Source organism: Anopheles bellator, chromosome X (assembly GCF_943735745.2).
Source record: "Anopheles bellator chromosome X, idAnoBellAS_SP24_06.2, whole genome shotgun sequence".
Lineage (NCBI taxonomy): Eukaryota > Metazoa > Arthropoda > Insecta > Diptera > Culicidae > Anopheles > Anopheles bellator.
This window is the reverse complement of record NC_071287.1, coordinates 10,679,071-10,696,008: the sequence shown is the minus strand read 5'-3', so window position 1 is coordinate 10,696,008 and position 16,938 is coordinate 10,679,071. Positions and strand designations below refer to the sequence as shown.

The following is a 16,938-nucleotide window of genomic DNA, read 5'->3' as shown; positions in this document are numbered from 1 at the left end:
TGGAGGCGGTACTACTGCAGCTGGAGGTGGAAGTACTACTGCAGCCGAAGGAGGCAGTACTACAGCAGCAGGAGGTGGAAGTACTACAGCAGCTGGCGGTGGAAGTACAACTGCAGCTGGTGGAGGAAGTACTACTGCAGCAGGAAGTGGAAGTACTACAGCAGCAGGAGGTGGAAGTACTACAGCAGCAGGAGGTGGAAGTACTACTGTAGCCGGAGGAGGCAGTACCACTGCATCAGGAAGTGGAAGTACTACTGCAGCTGGAGGTGGAAGTACCACTGCAGCCGGTGGAGGCAGTACTACTGCAGCAGGAGGAGGCAGTACTACTGCAGCCGGAAGTGGAAGTACTACTGCAGCCGGAGGAGGCAGTACTACACCAGCCGGTGGAGGAAGCACTACTGCAGCAGGAGGGGGAAGTACTACAGCATCAGGAGGTGGAAGTACAACTGCAGCTGGAGGAGGAAGTACTACTGCAGCCGGTGGAGGCAGTACTACTGCAGCCGGAAGTGGAAGTACTACTGCAGCCGGAGGAGGCAGTACTACAGCAGCAGGAGGTGGAAGTACTACTGCAGCCGGAGGAGGCAGTACTACTGCAGCCGGTGGAGGAAGTACTACTGCAGCAGGAGGTGGAAGTACTACAGCAGCAGGAGGCGGAAGTACTACAGCAGCCGGAGGAGGCAGTACTTCTGCAGCAGGAGGAGGCAGTACTACTGCAGCCGGTGGAGGAAGCACTACTGCAGCAGGAGGGGGAAGTACTACAGCATCAGGAGGTGGAAGTACTACTGCAGCTGGAGGTGGCAGTACTACTGCAGCTGGAGGTGGAAGTACTACTGCAGCCGGAGGTGGAAGTACTACAGCAGCAGGAGGCGGAAGTACTACAGCAGCCGGAGGAGGCAGTACTACCACAGCCGGTGGAGGAAGTACTACTGCAGCAGGAGGTGGAAGTACTACAGTAGCTGGGGGTGGCACTACTACTGCAGCTGGAGGTGGTAGTACTACTGCAGCTGGAGGTGGAAGTACTACTGCAGCCGGAGGAGGCAGTACTACAGCAGCAGGAGGTGGAAGTACTACAGCAGCAGGAGGTGGAAGTACAACTGCAGCTGGAGGAGGAAGTACTACTGCAGCCGGAGGAGGCAGTACTACTACAGCAGCCGGTGGAGGCGGTACTACTGCAGCTGGAGGTGGAAGTACTACTGCAGCCGGAGGTGGAAGTACTACAGCAGCAGGAGGCGGAAGTACTACAGCAGCCGGAGGAGGCAGTACTACTGCAGCAGGCGGTGGAAGTACTACAGCAACAGGAGGAGGCAGTACTACTACAGCAGCTGGAGGAGGCAGTACTACTACAGCAGCAGGAGGAGGAAGTACTACTACAGCAGCAGGAGGAGGAAGTACTACTGCATCCGGTGGAGGCAGTACTACTGCAGCTGGTGGAGGAAGTACTACTGCAGCAGGCGGTGGAAGCACTACAGCAGCCGGAGGAGGCAGTACTACTGCAGCCGGAGGAGGCAGTACTACAGCAGCAGGAGGTGGAAGTACAACTGCAGCTGGAGGAGGAAGTACTACTGCAGCTGGAGGAGGCAGTACTACTACAGCAGCAGGAGGAGGAAGTACTACTGCAGCTGGAGGAGGCAGTACTACTACAGCAGCAGGAGGAGGAAGTACTACTGCATCCGGTGGAGGTAGTACTACGGCTGCAGGTGGAGGAACTACGACAACAGCCACTACCACCTTAACTTCGACAACGGCAATAACGACGACATCGACTGCACCTCCCGTGGTCTTGTGTGGTATCGTTGTAAAGCCAGAGTATGGCAGCCTCGTTTCGGAGTACTGTGCAAACATACAGCTAATAATCGCTTATATAGCCCTTGGTGCTAATTGTGGAGTAGTGGCTTGATGACGTGACTATACACTAGTCAAGCAGAAAATTCGATATCATATAAAACATGTAGCTGTGGAGCGAATAAATTATTTGTAGTGTTTCTATACTTCTTCAAACAACAGATTATTTTACTGCAGTTAGCTTCCTCGCTCCGTTTCGCATATGTGGTCGTCCCTAAGTCGTTCAACTATAAGGCTGGCTAAAAAGTAATTCATTATTTTCTAGATAGATGACTTTAGTGATCGATATCTCGCGAAGTATCGATCGTTTATACTCGTTGTCAAGGTGACACTTCACACTTCAAACAATGCTGTCACTATTTTTTGTTTGCTCCATTCAGTTGTCAGTAACTGCGTACTAACGATGGAAGTAAACAAAGAGAAAATTTGCTACATTTTACAGTTTATCTTTGAAAAAGGCGCAAATTCAAGATAGGCCACTGATAATTTGCATACTGTTTATGGTGCTATATTCTAAGTACAAGTTTTGATAAATTTTGTTTTCGTCGACCCGTTTCAGTTATTTCCGATGATAAAGAAGCACCTTACCCAGGCAGAACCATAATCGAAAATGTCGATAAAATTACAGAAATAATCAAAGTCGATCAGCATTTTAGTAACCTGAGCATTGATCAGGACCTAAAGATTACAAATCAAACAGTTTAAAGCAATTTGCGCAAAGCTGGATTAACGAAGGAGCTCGATGTTTGTGGGCCACATTTATTGACACCAAAAAACATGAACATGAATTTCCATCTGCGAATGTTTGGCCAAACGGAATGAAATCGAATCATTTCTTAAACGGATAATTACTGGGTCACAGGGAATGGGTCACTTACGACAATATAATGTAAAATTGATTAACAGATTAACCGGTGGCCAAACCAGGCATAATGACTAGGAAAGTTCTATTGGATATATGGTGTGACTTGAAAGGAATCGTTTATTATGAGTTGCTTCCATGGAACCAAACTTTAAATTCAGATCTCTAACGTCAACGAATGCACCGTTGGATGCTACTAATTGACAAGAAAGGACCAACAAAATAGGTTTTGTTTTCCACTAGGACAACGAAAGGTCACACACGTCTTTAGTTTTTTTTCTTTTGTATTATAGATGCTTTGAGTTATAATGACCTAATATTCGTCTCTTAACACACGTCTTTAGTGATTCGTCAGAAAGTCCGGTAGCTTGGTTGGGAAGTTTTAACGCATCCACCGTATAGTCCAGACTTTGCACCAAGCGATTGATACCTTTCTCGCGCATTACAAAATTTCCTGGATGATAAAAAATTGAGATTCAAAAAGGATTGTGAAAATGGATTACTCGAATTTTTCGTCAATAACGACTAAGCTTTCTACAAAAGAGGCATTGTGAGGGTATTTTTAAAGGCAACAAATCGATCGTAAATCGAACAATTGAAAGCATCTTAAATAAAGTTTTGAAGTACACGCAAAATAATAAATTACTTTGAAATGAGCCAACCTGATTTATTCCTCTGTTTTCCATTGAAAATACCAGCCAGTGTCAGTGATTTAGAGTCAGCATGCGAGTAAAAGGCTGCCCAGGGTGACAAGAAAGTTCAGAGCTCGTAGCAACTTATAACTGATTTATATACGTGGCATAAATTCACCAGGATGTTTGGCATCAAGCAGAGACTCCGTTGGTAGTCGAGCAAGATCTTCGAATTCTCGCGTTGTGTGAGTTCCAATGCATAGTGCGATAAGCAGAACTCGCATTTTCTTTCGAAAGGCGGAAGGCCATTTGAGGCCAGGTACCATTTTCACAGTTACGGAGAAAACAAAGGAGAAAGTTTAATAAAATCAATTAGAATGAACTCAATGTCCAGTCATGAGTGGTAAAATTATTCAATAAAACTTGTTTTGCATTACTTTGCTCAACCTGATATTACTCCACTTGCTAGTTGTGGAGAGGTTGCAGTGTTTTGAAAGCTGATGAGTGTAGCCTGAAAGCTAATTTAAACATTTTCGTTTCCGATATTTTTCCTGCTTCCTTAAATGCACGCATTATTTTAGTTTTCTTGCCAGATAATTGACGATACAGACAGACGACACTGGCGACGGTTTTGCTGTGTGGAGTAGACACATTTAAAAGTTTTCCCAAGCATAGGCTATCTTTAAACTGCAAGATGGCGAAGTGTTGACTGTTTTTTAATTCGTGAAAGTGGTGTAATCAATCTTGTGCCGTAACGGACGAATAGAGGAACCTTTTATCTGACAGTGATGCTAGGACGCTGGTCATACTTACACGACACCAGCGACTTTGGCCACCCCAATTGTCAGTGCAGGTAGTGGCTTTCATTTTTCTCTCATCAAACAATAAACTAACCCTTTCCATTTAGGCCGGCAGTTTTTCAACACACGCGGGATGGGCTAGAGATGTGCACAGCTATGATCGGTCGGTCGTGGTTGTCATAGGGCAATAGGAACCCAACCGGCAGACCCACGGCGAGACGTGTTGGACGCATATGTCACCCGGAAAAATTGCAAACGGGTGAAAATGTGCGTTACCAACGCACGCATCGTGGCCGCCGATAATGGACGATGAAGACAAGTGTCCCTCTAACGCTGCGCAAGAGCTTGTGTTGGCAGAAGCTGTAACAGACCCTGTGCCAAAAGACGTTTGCGAAGTTGGCCATTGCGCTGCTCCTTGGAAGACTCCAAGCGAAGCGGTTCGAAATCGGTTTGGACCGTGCGCGTTCGCGTCGTGGTAAATAGAAAGCTCGGTAGGAACCTCGCAACTCTCCTGTGTCGCAAAGTGAACGATGTCCAAAACGGAGCCCCCCCCCCGGCTATCGGCAATGACCATAAGGGCAAGGCGATGATTGGGGCAGGATGGGGACGCTCGTCGTTGCTGGACATGGCCATGGCCAAGAGAGTACCATATGGCCTTGCAGGCCAAATCTTCGCTCTCCCGAACATTCAGAGCGTTACCCGGGACATTGGAATCGGTCAACGATTACTTTTCGGCAAACGATATCGACACTTCGGCAGGGACATGGCAGGACCTGTAGTGTTACAGGCAGATACGCAGCAACTACACTGCCCAACGGTAAAGTAAAAGCGCTAACCTGTGTATGTGTGTGTGTGTGTGTGAGAGAGAGAGAGAGACGACACCGACGTCGTATTGATTTCCCTCAATGGTCCATCATCATCCCAAAGCCGTGGGCTGCCCATCACGGGACGCAGCTCTGGCGGGACCTGCTCGCTCCTACCGGTTTTGTTCTGCGGCCGTCCCGTCGGACGGATACGAGGTTGGGAACGGGTGGCAGCAACAAAACCTTAAAAAGATTTCGAAAGTGGCGAGAGCCGCGCTGACGACGTCGCAGACGCATCTCGAAAAGAAAGTGGAAAAAGTAACCCGTCCGATGTCCGATAGCCGCAGGGCAAGTGGAGCCGCGTTTTATAGGTTGAAGTAGAACAAAGCAAGGCACGGCCGCAGTGCGGTGCAGAAACCTATTGTCTTGCTCCCACGATCGGTCTACCAGACATGGAATATGTAACGAATCAGCTGCTCAGTAGAAATGTCCACACGCAACGACAGGTAAGAACAGAGTTACAAATAACAAATTACCCGGTTACAAATAATGAACTATAAGCGTGTAGGTATTGGGTGACTCTGTCGGAGTCGGCACTATCGGTTACCTACCTGTAATATTCCAATCAACAGCGTAGAGTAGAATAATCGTGTCAACCGCATGGCCAATTTTGGGGTACGGACGTTCCTGCCTGTGGAGAAGAGTGCAGAAGAAGAAGGTTCGCATTAGTGGACCACGCCCAGGCATTCCCCAGGTAGATATTCGGTTTAGATTGTTTGCCGGTACTATGACTTGGCCACTTCGTAGAGGCTGTATCGGCCGGGCATATTAATTGTGTGTCCACGTCGACACCACCCCTGGGAGTCTACGAGGGGTTCTCACAGAATGTTTATAGTACAGCCGGACTTCGGAGTGACTAACTTCAGCGGATGTTGCGCGGAAACACTGCGCAGTAATTCGTCAGGATCATCGCCACGCGCGCCATGGCGAGCTTTCTGCTCCTTTCTTTCTCGACCTCGAACCGTTCCCCGTTTCCCGTAGCCCAATTTCGCATCTACCCAGCTGGCACGGTGGTAGGCAGGTGAAAGGCACTGTCACCTGGCAGCGGGCTCGAGCGCCAAGCTCTCGAGGCCGCCCTGGCCCAATAGCTTTTACCGCCCGCGGAGACATCGCGAACCTGCGACAACCCGAGCTGGAAGATTCTACACCGAGTTTCTCTGCGGTGAGGTACGTTTCGTCGGCAGATGGACGCGAGATAGAGAGAGTGTCCGTGGCCGGTTATGGACTGAAGGCGAACCGAAGGCTCGCACGATCATTTGATGACAGATGACGCTAGAAATGGGCTCACTTTTGGATGATCACCTTTCCGGGACCCTCTACCTACCCGGACGCCCGCCGCGCCATCTGACGTCAGACCCGGGGGGAGGGACCACGCCCTACATTCCCTATATGCGCCTAACGTCCAAGTGTGACATGGGCCCAGGTTGAACAATATTACGTATTTGCGGTTCTCCCGGTATGCAACGGTGGCGCAGGTAGCGTGTGTGTCGTGCACAGGAAGTGTCACTTCCTTTGGGCACTGCACGCGCACTGCTGGGTGGTGGTCGAAATGGTCCCGAATCCTGGGCCCAGGTGGCGAGAAAGGCGAAAGGCAACGCGGACCAAACACGGACTACGATTTTCGAACGGGACGAACAATGACGCTACGACGCTCCACTGTGAGGTGAGCTCGGTGTGCTGCATGTTAATCAGGTCCGTCAATCGGCCGCTTCGCGCTGTATGTCCGCTCTTTGCCCCATCGATATCACCATGGCAGGATGGCAGTCAGCTCCGCTGTGGCCATAGCGGAAGCAACATCCCGCATTTGGGGTCCGATCCATCCGCCGCCGGGCTTATCGCGACCCGCGTAATGCCCGGGACTCGGCGCGCTCAGACCGACCAACCCACAGTGATCGAAACGGCAGCTCAGTGGAGCCGCTGCAGTTGAGCTGCGGCTAATGGTTGTTGGCGTTGCGCGTTATGCATGTGTAACGAGCTGGATCGCACCGAAAACCCATCGTTCATCGTGAGGGATTATTATTCACCATAGTCCTATAGTGCTGGGTTTGGTCTGAGTATGGACCCGGAAGACGTGATCAGGGTGCTCAAACGGCTCGCCCGGCGCAAGGCGGCGGGCCGGAATGTTTAGCTATGCATCAGCGTTGGGACGGTTCCATCAGTTACGACAGAACCACGAACCGAGCCGCATCACCGAGTTAGACCAGCGCCCAACACCCGCGTCACCCACGTCAAATTGGCAACTTGGCAAGATGTTGGCATAGCTAAAAGAATTGGATTTAGCTATTCAACTTCTTGTTTATTTTTCCAATTTACTAACATCGCTTCTCCGCATCGTGGTGCCGTCGTGTGGCTGCGTGAGTGGAGTTTAGTGAACAAAGCGAACCCAGCAGAGTGCTGTGTTGCAAGTGCTGCGGTAGGTGTACCAATTCCCACCTCGCTTTATCATCCGGTTCCACACCCGGGCGCAATCTGGCAATGGGTCTGGCTACGGAGCTACCAACGACCGAAAGTTGGCAGCCCGATCAACAATCAAACAGACGAAACAGAAGTCCCCCGTTGTGAGTACTTTGGTAGTCCACACCCATACACGTTTCCAGTGCTAGTTCGTAGGGGATCGCTTCGGTATCTATCAGCATTTCAGCCATATCTCTTGTCAACTGGTTAGCAAAAATCCAATCCACATCAGTATCGTGGTTGTCCACGTGGACGCCAAAAATTTAAAAAAAACTCAACGCATGGAGCCATGCAGTGCCCCAGTGAATTCCAGCTCAGTGCACATCCGGTCATCATTTACCTATTACCGTATCTTGGAGTCTGTTAGCAGCGCAAGTGCAATACTTTTCCCACTGCCATCTGGGCCGCCAGAGTGCTCGAGGCCACAAGACCGGCAGAGTTCCACCGCTGCTTGGCCATTCTAGAGCGGTCTTGATGCCATCGTTGGACATAACGTATATAACGTAACCACTCCATCAACCTAGAGGCACCCTTCAAATGGTCCACATCCTGGTAGAACGAACTCTCACGGAATCATCACGCAATGTCATCTATTTCAGTGTACCTGTGCGTGGACGAGCACACCGTGTACGTGGTACTACCGAACCTGGACCTAGCAACCTAGCCGGTGGGTCCCTGGCTGTCGCTGTAGCCGACCTGTTACTTCTGGCGAACGGGTGCAAGTGGTTGACACTTCACACACTCCACCAGGGACTTGTGTGACGAGACAAAGCACGCAAACCAGGTATCAGGCAGCGCTCACTCGTTCGGCCAGCTTTGAAAAGGGTAAGTGGCTCAAGGCTTCAAGGAAAATCGATGGACGAATAAAACCGGAAGGGCACGCACATTGCGCACTTTGGCGACTTTGACTTTTACTCCCCAAATTGTACACCACAAACCGTCTTCCACATCATCCGTCTCTCCGTCACCCGGTCTCAGTCGTCCGGTGTCTGACACCTTCGTGCTCGTGACGTGACACCGATTGCCGGGACGCTTGCCCCACGCGAGCGTTTGATTGAAGCGAGCTCCTAGCGAGGCTATTAGAACCGAGGGTGCCCAGCGGCTTTGATTGCTGAAACGTCACTTCTTCGCCACAGACGCCCCTGGTGGTAGAGAGCCCCGCAACCCGCACCCCCCGTATGTAGCTTCCGGCGAAAGCTCACCGCACGTTCTCACCTCTTATCGGTTACTTCACACGACTGTGCACCACTCTGTTGTCGACGGGCACGCACCTACATGCACGCACGCACGCACTGGCGGTCACTTGATCGATCTCGATCCGAGCACGAGCTCTTGCAGCGATGCGCACCGTTTGTGTCTCTGCTCTGACGTTTACTCTATATCTCTCTCCGTTGTTGTCACTCTTGGCGTTACCACTGGCACATCACACACGCCACTGATTCACACGCGTCGCACGCCGGTCTGCACGAGCCGGTGTTTCCACAGGTATCGCCCAGGTATTTTGCAGCACGTGTCTGTCGGGGACCTCCGAGACCGTTTCTGAGAGGGCTACTCTGAGGCTGCGCAGGCTGCCGCAAACTGTTATCACACCGCGGTGAACTCGTTCGTTCAGTAGCAGCAGTTCCCGGGGAAAGGTATCGGTTTCAGCAGCAGCAGCGGCAGCAGTCTTGCAAGGCGCGTCCGGACGCCACGATTGTCTATGGTCGAATGTTGAATTCACCTGTTAGCCTTTGCCGTTATAGTTACTCTCCCTTTGGTGGCTCCGCTGGCTGTCACTGCCGCAGTGGCTGTGATGTGGTGGATGGCGCTGATGACGACTCCGACGACGACGACGACGATGATGATGATGATGATGATGGTCGTGGTGAAGATGAAGTAGCAACCCCACCAGCACCAGCAGCAGCAGCAGCAGCAGCAGCAGCGAAGATCACAGCACTTCGGGCCTGGGGTGCACTCGGGCTTTCGGGCTTTCGGGCGGAATGATGCGTGCCGTAGCCTTTTCTCCTGGCTTTCGCCTCGGTCGACGACGACGACTATGACGACGACGACGGCGACGGCGACGATGACGACGATGATCATCGTAGCCATCGCGCAGTTGCCTCGCAGACCCCGAAAGGTGAGCTGCGGCCGCCGCCGAATACGGAAAGAAAGCACCCGCGGCTGGCCTCGTTTCTGGCCCCTTCCGAATCCCCTCCGCCCCCCCCCCCCCCCTTTCCCCCCGCACCACCATCCGCTTCCTCACGCCGCTGCGATCCTCGCATCCGGCAGCAGCAGTCACCCGGACTCTCGGTGGCTGCTTTCGCCGGGCCGCGAATCGGCATTCTTCTCGCTTTCGCTCTTCTCCGCGCGAAAGCCTCGCCGAGGCCGACCGGCGAGCGGAATGACGGCCGGACGGGGGGGCCGGACAAAAACGAGAGTGTGCACGAGACGAGACCCAGACCAGACCAGACCGACCGCTCGGTGATGGTGGGACATCGACGGGTTTCGCGCGCTGGCTTGGACCTCAGGGGTCCCAATAGGTCCCGGGAGATTCCAACGCTCTGGGCCCTGCTAAGTTGCCCGCGGCTGCGCATTTTTTTCTTGCCTGGTTTTTGGCAGCTTTCCTCGGGAGTGGAGTCGCGACTCTCCGTCCGTTTTCGTTGTTCGTTGTTGGAAATATTTCTTCGTTTTGTTCTGGTTCGTTCCCGGACACCCGGTGTCTGCCTTTCTTGCCGCCGCACGGACGGACGGAAGCCGATCGACAATTTGTACAAAACACAAGGCTACATACTAGGCTGTTCAGTAAGTTATTTGCCTCGATAAGAAAACACCTTTTTTATGGTTTGAAGTTCACTTTGTTATAAAGTATAGCCTCCCTGAACAACATTGTACTTGATCGTACGAGACTCCAATTTAAGGATTCCATCCCTGAAGCGAAAAACTGGAACGCTTTCAAAATACACTTCCACAGCTGTTATGACGTCATCATTCGATGGAAAACGCTTTTCACGCATGATTTTGTTGGGTCTGAAAATAGATGGAAGTCGGTAGGGGCCAAGTCTGGTGAATACGGTGGATACTGCAACAATTCGAAGTTTAATTCATTGTTCTTCGCCATTTTCAAAATGCTCTTGTGATATCTTGTGTCGTTGTTCAATTTTTAACGAATGCGGTATCTATTTTGCAATCAGCTTTTGGAAACCCACTACTTCAGTCCAAATGTTGGCTGTACTGCTCAATGAGATGGCTAGGCTTTGTAGTAAACCTCTTTCAGTGATTCAACGATTTTCCAATACGATATCCCGTATTTTTGTACTATTGTGAGTGTTGTGTCTGTTTTTGACGTTTTTGACGTGGATTACCTTGAAAGCTAGTACGACCACATTTAAACTCAGAAATTGAACTCCCACATTTCACCCCCTAATTGAAGGTAAAGAGTCCTTATACACTTTCAACGTTCGTTCATAATATTCCTTTGCTTTAAAACCTTCCAAAAATAAAAAAAAACTCAATCACTGCAAGATACTTGATTTTTTTGTTGTGAAAAGTACTGTGACACGTCGATACTAAGTGGCTTGTAAAAAAAGCGACCGATTGAAATGAAACTTCACATACGTTCATACGAAGAGTGTGCCAATGTAATAATAAAAACAATTAAGCCCATAGCAGCGCCCCATAGTATCGAGGCAAAGAACTTATTGATCACCCCAGTACATGCACAAACATCACACCCGGAAGAAAGTGAGGCGGGGATAAGCACATGCAAAGAAAGATAGTCGTGGATACCGCGACCCTCGGTAGAGAACGAGAAAAGGGAACTGGTTAAAGAAGAGCGAAAAAGAGAGAGAAAGAGAAAGAAAGAGCTGCGGTTAGTACCGTGGACCAAGTGCTGAGAAGTGACACGCGAAGCACCTATCGCGTGCAGGAATGCACGGGTGCTCCCTATAAGAGGATCCCTAGAGAATTTAGACGGTTTGCTTGTGAGGCCTGCCGGAGTCATCGCTGGCCTTGACTTCCGGATTCCAGACACACACGACGGCGCGTCACAAAGAGAACTATCTGCAATTCTTCACGAGGCATGACGCTAACAGGCAGACGACGCCGTGACGACGACGACGACGTGAAGAACTTGGTGGCAGTGACGGCCATTCCCGGGCCCGCTCCTAGGAGAATTGAGAGCTAGACAGCAGGGCGTATTGTACCGCGGCCGCGTAACGACAGGTGAAAACCCTGACGGCGGATACCAGCAATGGATTGTTGCAGTGGGGAATCCAATACCACCCATCTAGTTCCCTCTCTCGGGCCACGTCCGATGCGCGGTCTCTCTTCTGCTGGTGCTGGCCATTTGTTGACCCACCGGAAACCGTGCGAATGCCCAGAGTCCGCTGACTGCAACGTAAGGTGCACCCTCCGCAATAGTTTCTCCAAATCAAAATTGATAAAACGACGGGCCCCACACGACGGATGCGTCGGCTGCATTTTTGTTCTAGAGATTCTGGGTCTACTGCTGAGTGCTGGCTAGCTGTTTCCCTACGGTAGGTTCATAGCGTAGTAGTACTGGGCTGGTCGAGCGCCCTGCCAAAACGAACTGTACTCTCCGGGCTCTGGAGTTATTAAAAAAAACACACACATACAGGCCTGTTTGGGTGCGAAAGTAGTAACGGGCCAAGAGCGACAATGCCGTTAGCCTGACGTTTTGGAAAGTACCAATTTAAAGTGATAGTGCTATTTTCGCATTTCTGCGTATCGTGTGTTCATGTCTCAATTCAGCTCACGGCCATCTGGCCAGATCTTCGGACCTGGCCTCGCTCATCCACCCGTTCGGCCACTCTCTCGCTCTCTCTCGCACTGCTGTGCCATTTTACATTCTTCTTTTATCCTCTTTTTCTCTCTCTCACTCTTTCTCTCTCTCTCTCTCGCTCTTTCTCTGACTCTATCTCACTATGTTTCCCCAAGCACCGGTTTTTGTGTTTTCCGTTTTATCTTCACTTCTTGCATTCTTTCTTTCTCTCTAGCTTTCTTTCTTTATTTATTGTTTCTTGCTGGTTTTCCATCGGTCATTTTTATGTTTCATTTTAAGTTTTCGTGGTTTTGTTTTTTGGTGTGAGTTGTGTGCCCTTGTCGGATACGTATCGTGATCGGGGAATGGCTGCGATCGAGATCGGTCCCTACTGGTCCGGACGTCCGGTCATTGACTAAGGTACATGTGGCGAACCAAGGCACAGTTTGGTGTGTTGTGTGGTTTGTGATATAACCTCTGCCTTGGCATTGAGTCCTAGTTGCAATCGTACGAACAAGTACCAGCTCTGGAGCATCCGTCGCTGTCGGAACCTCACTCGTGACAGTGACCTTCCCCGCTCATGGTAACCGCCACGTTTCACGGCACAGGTTTGACGACGGGTGAGGACATCACCCGAACGACCGACCTGACCGACCGAGTGGCTTAACGTGAGGGGTGATATGAGAAAGTATGCAGATACGAGTCGAGAAGGGCCGTCCAGAATGTGGAAGAGAGAAAGTTGAAGCCGGCGGCCGGCCAAAGGCAGCCGATGTCTGCGGCCGATCGAGCTAACCGAATGGTGTACCGAATATATGTACACCAAACCTAGGCCTGGGACCTAGAACGGGAACTGGGGCAGCCAGAAAGTCTGCCCCGGACGAGAAGCACGCGAAGAGGTACTAAAGCCGCCGAGCTGACTGGGAGAAGCATTAGAGTCAAGGGCACGGCACGGAGCACTTGCCTAGGTGTGTTTCCATGTCAGCCGGGCAGCCGGGCAGCCCGGCAGCCGAGGTGATGAATGGGACGCGCGCGCCGGACAAGGCGCGAGCCAGCGCGAGGTGAGGCGAGCAGTGCCGCAGCCGGTTCGCGCGGTTCCCAGATCTCGTCGCCGGCGACGACGACGACGACTACGACTCGACGCAGGCCAAAAAACGTGTCTGTGGGCGAACGGAACGAAAAGGAAAGACAACACCATTAGGGAAAAGAAATCAGTCACAAATATTTTCTTTTCCCTTCGCCGGGAACCCGTCAGATTCCACGCCGGCCGCCGCCGACGGTATCTCTGAACGATACCGTCCGGACCAGACCGGACCGGACTAGACGCTGGACGCTGGACGCTGGGCGCTGGACGCTGGAGGGCTCGCTCGCGCGCCGCGCCGCGCCAAGGAATGTCGCGTCACGCGCTGCTGAAGAAGTGAGAGTGAGCGCTTCTGAGGGGGCCCTCCCAGGGTGTCCGGCCCGCGCCAGGTGGCCGTTAAGTGGATTGCACAAATGAGGTCAAAGTTGCTGGGATCGTCCATAGCTTCGGTGCAACTTTCCAGCAAAGTGCGTACGACGGACCTGTTGATGGTCGCCGGTTCGCCCTTCTACCGCCGTTCTAGCTCGGGTTCGGCGGGACATATACCTACAGTATCCTGCCCTCGGGGGGCACAGACTAACTGTGCCAAATGGGGCGGGCCGCAGGAGACACCGGACCACCAAATTGCTGCCGCCTTTTTGACCTGTGCGTGCCTTGTGCCACTTTTCACTTCGCTTCGCGCCCCATCCCCGCCTCCGTTTCTTTCACCCTTTCCATCATCTTTCCCTTTCTCTCTCTCACACACACACAAACACACACAGACAAGCATACAGCAAAATACCCTTACGCGCTCTCCTCTGGTCCTTTGCCGGTCCTTTCACGAGATCCTTTCGCTCTTCGTCGCTTCGTTTTTGTGTTGATGCCGTTTTCTACCAACCGGCCGGTGGTTCCGGCCGACCATCCACCCCCCCGGCGCCGCCCCCCCCCCCCCCGTCCCCCCGCACCCTCTCTTGCTTTTCATTCCGGGAGATCGCCGCGCAACAGGTTTGCGCAGCCAGAGGCAGGCTCCGGGTTAGGGAGCCTGTCATTCACCGGTTGCGGTGCGCTATGTCTCTGATTTTCGTTTCACCATTCCCATTCCCATCAGCTTGGACCGGCACCGCGCATAACCCCTTCCCTCCCCATCCCCCCCGGGAACCTCCAGCGGTCCGGTTGCTTTCCATCCGACCACTCTACTCGCACTCTACGGCCCCGTTCGACTATTTTAGAATCGATTGCAAAAATGGTTGGTTGGTTGGCTGTTTTCCCCTTAGACCGGACCCGGGCGGCGGCTGAGGAGTGAGGGGGGTTGATCCGGACTCGACGCCCCAGCAGTGTCCATCGCCTTTTTTTTTCTTTCGATTTTTTTTTGTTACTTTCCTTTCGCGTGGCCCTCTGGTGACTTTCTCACACGGACAGGGGCCGGTTCGAGCGTGGCGCGGATCTGGTGCTGGCGGTGAGATGAGGACGCCCCGCGTATTCTCCCTCCCCCCGTATTCATATCCCATTCCGGGAACCGGCTCCCGGCAACCGGCGGCTGGCGGGCCGACCTGGCCGAAGACATCCATCAATTGATTTCTAATCATGTTTAGCGTGCCGTTTTGTTTGTTATTGGTTCACAGAGTCCACTGTCGGTCGGTGCGATCGGTGCTGGCCTCTACCTGCCACTTGTTTTAGTCATTCGGACCCCCCCACCCCCCATCCACCTCCCCGCCCCACCGGGGGACGAGCGGACCATCCACGCGCTCTCTGTTTTGTCCCGCCCGGCCCAACGGGCCATCGGGTTGGCATAGATTTCCGTTCCGTTCCGTATTTTCTCCTCGGCCACATCCTGTTCCAGTATGTTGTTGATATCCTCACCCATGGCACTCTGCTTCTGCGAGGCGTCACCATCCGAAACGAAGAGCGTTGCCCATTGTCATACACACGCTGTACTTAGCATAGCAATACAGGACGAAATTCGGCCACCACCGCAAGCTCGCCACGACGTCGGGGCCAGGGACCGGAACCGAAACGCTGATCAAACGTGCTCCACGTAGTACCGGCCCCCTTCGGCTGCGTCGTTGCTGGCGCAGCCGTCCTGCCGTATCGGAAACATTTGCTCCACGTCAATGTCGTAGCGGGGCAGCTTCTCGCTAGAACGGTATAGGAAAGGTATCGGATCGGTGAGAGCGATCGGGACGGTGTGCACCGTTGTTACCGTAGAAAGGCGACCACGTTGGGCGCCAGAATCGGGTCGCGCGATAGCATCAGCGCGGACAGGTACTTCTGCGATTTCGTCTTCTCGGCGCAGTGCATCAGCAGGGCCCACGAGCCGTAGTCCGTATCGATGACGTACGTGTTGTAGATCTCCTCGTCTGGCCCGAAACGAACGAAGGATGGAACGAAGTATCAGTGCATCAGGTCCGCCGTAAGCGGATCCCCGAGGGGCCCCTACTTACAACTGCTCTCGGCGTGCACCCAGTGCGCCGGCTGCTCGTAGTTCGGGATGATCCAGGTGATGTTGCCCTGCTGGAAGGCGGCCGCCGGGTCGTCTAGGAAGACGTAGGTGAAGTTCATCGTCACGTAGCCGTCGGACGTCGAGAACAAGCTGCGCATGCAGCCGTACTCGGGCAGCGCCTCCGAGGAGGCGAAGTACTGGATCACGTTCCACGCACCCATCATAGCGTTCAGATTAAAGTTGCGCATCGCCCGTACCTACACCGAGTGGATTAGCGCGCATGAGAAGAAAGGTTGGCGGGAAAGACGGGATGCTTACCCGTGGGCATCGGTCGTTGCGTGCCCTGCTGCGAGGTATCTGTTGAGCACACTGGTCCACCCATAGCGCCGCGAGCAGCGCTAGGACCAGCAACGGGCGCGCTACCGGTCGCCGTCTCCCGAGCTCACAAGCCACCATAGCCGTTGCCGCCTGGCCCGTTGATTGCGCTCACTGGCAGCGTTCCGTTCCGCGTTCCGAACGTGTTTCGGTTTATTGGACCAGCTTTGGCGGTCCGGGCCGGGATGGGGCCGATTTATGGTGTTTTGATTTGATTGGCGAAAATGAATAATCAAATTTCTCCCGGGCGGCCCACAGGGCTCGGTTAGGGGGGTGAGGGGGGTCGACGGATGGCCGCAGGGTGTTTGTTCACTCGCCGATCGCCCTGCGCGCCGATCACTATCGTGCGCTCAATTCGTTCGAAAGTTTCCGCTGTTCCAGCAGCAGCAGCACCAAGGGCAACACTTCCGGCAGCTGCGCCGGTGTTTGTTCGCTGGTTTTGGATTTACTTTTCACTCGGGATAGTTTTCAGCCACACACCAGCACCATCGCTTTTGTTTTATCTTGGAAGCACGGACCGGGCCGTATTTATCACCCGCTGCTGGCCTTGTTGGTCGCCCGTTGTGGAAAGGCATCCAGTTCGCACTAGGGCCGTTGGTGAGTGCGAGATAAGCGAGAATGGTGCGCAGACTCGGTTCTCGGTTCAGCGGAGTGCAGCCTCAGATAACAATATGGCGTGTGCGTACGAGGACGGTTCAAAAAGTAATAAAACATTTCAATTTGCGCGGGCGACGAATTTGTTTCTGGCGCTAGGTTGCTACACATGTCACTCACTTATGGTGAAAAGTTTGGCCATTTGGAGTAATCAGTCAATTTTTGACAGCTGTTTAGATTGGACGTGCTTTGGCTCATCG

General features: G+C 52.6%; 2 protein-coding genes across 2 annotated transcripts in view; one reads left to right on the top strand and one right to left on the bottom strand.

Annotated features, from left to right (window-relative positions):
- LOC131213733 (ice nucleation protein-like) overlaps positions 1-1,897 on the top strand; it is a 3,725-nt gene extending 1,828 nt beyond the window's left edge. Inside the window, exon 7 of the mRNA XM_058207848.1 lies at positions 1-1,897. This exon is cut by the window's left edge and continues 24 nt beyond it. Within this exon, the coding sequence (XP_058063831.1) occupies positions 1-1,897 (1,897 nt within the window).
- Positions 1,898-14,986: 13,089 nt separating this feature from the next.
- Positions 14,987-16,638, bottom strand: LOC131213586 (uncharacterized). Its single transcript, XM_058207655.1, has 4 exons — positions 16,028-16,638; positions 15,711-15,966; positions 15,470-15,626; positions 14,987-15,404 (listed from the first exon to the last, which is right to left on the bottom strand). Exons 1-4 carry the CDS (start codon positions 16,163-16,165, stop codon positions 15,290-15,292), a joined length of 666 nt encoding a protein of 221 aa, XP_058063638.1. The 5' UTR covers positions 16,166-16,638; the 3' UTR covers positions 14,987-15,289.
- Positions 16,639-16,938: the final 300 nt, after the last annotated feature.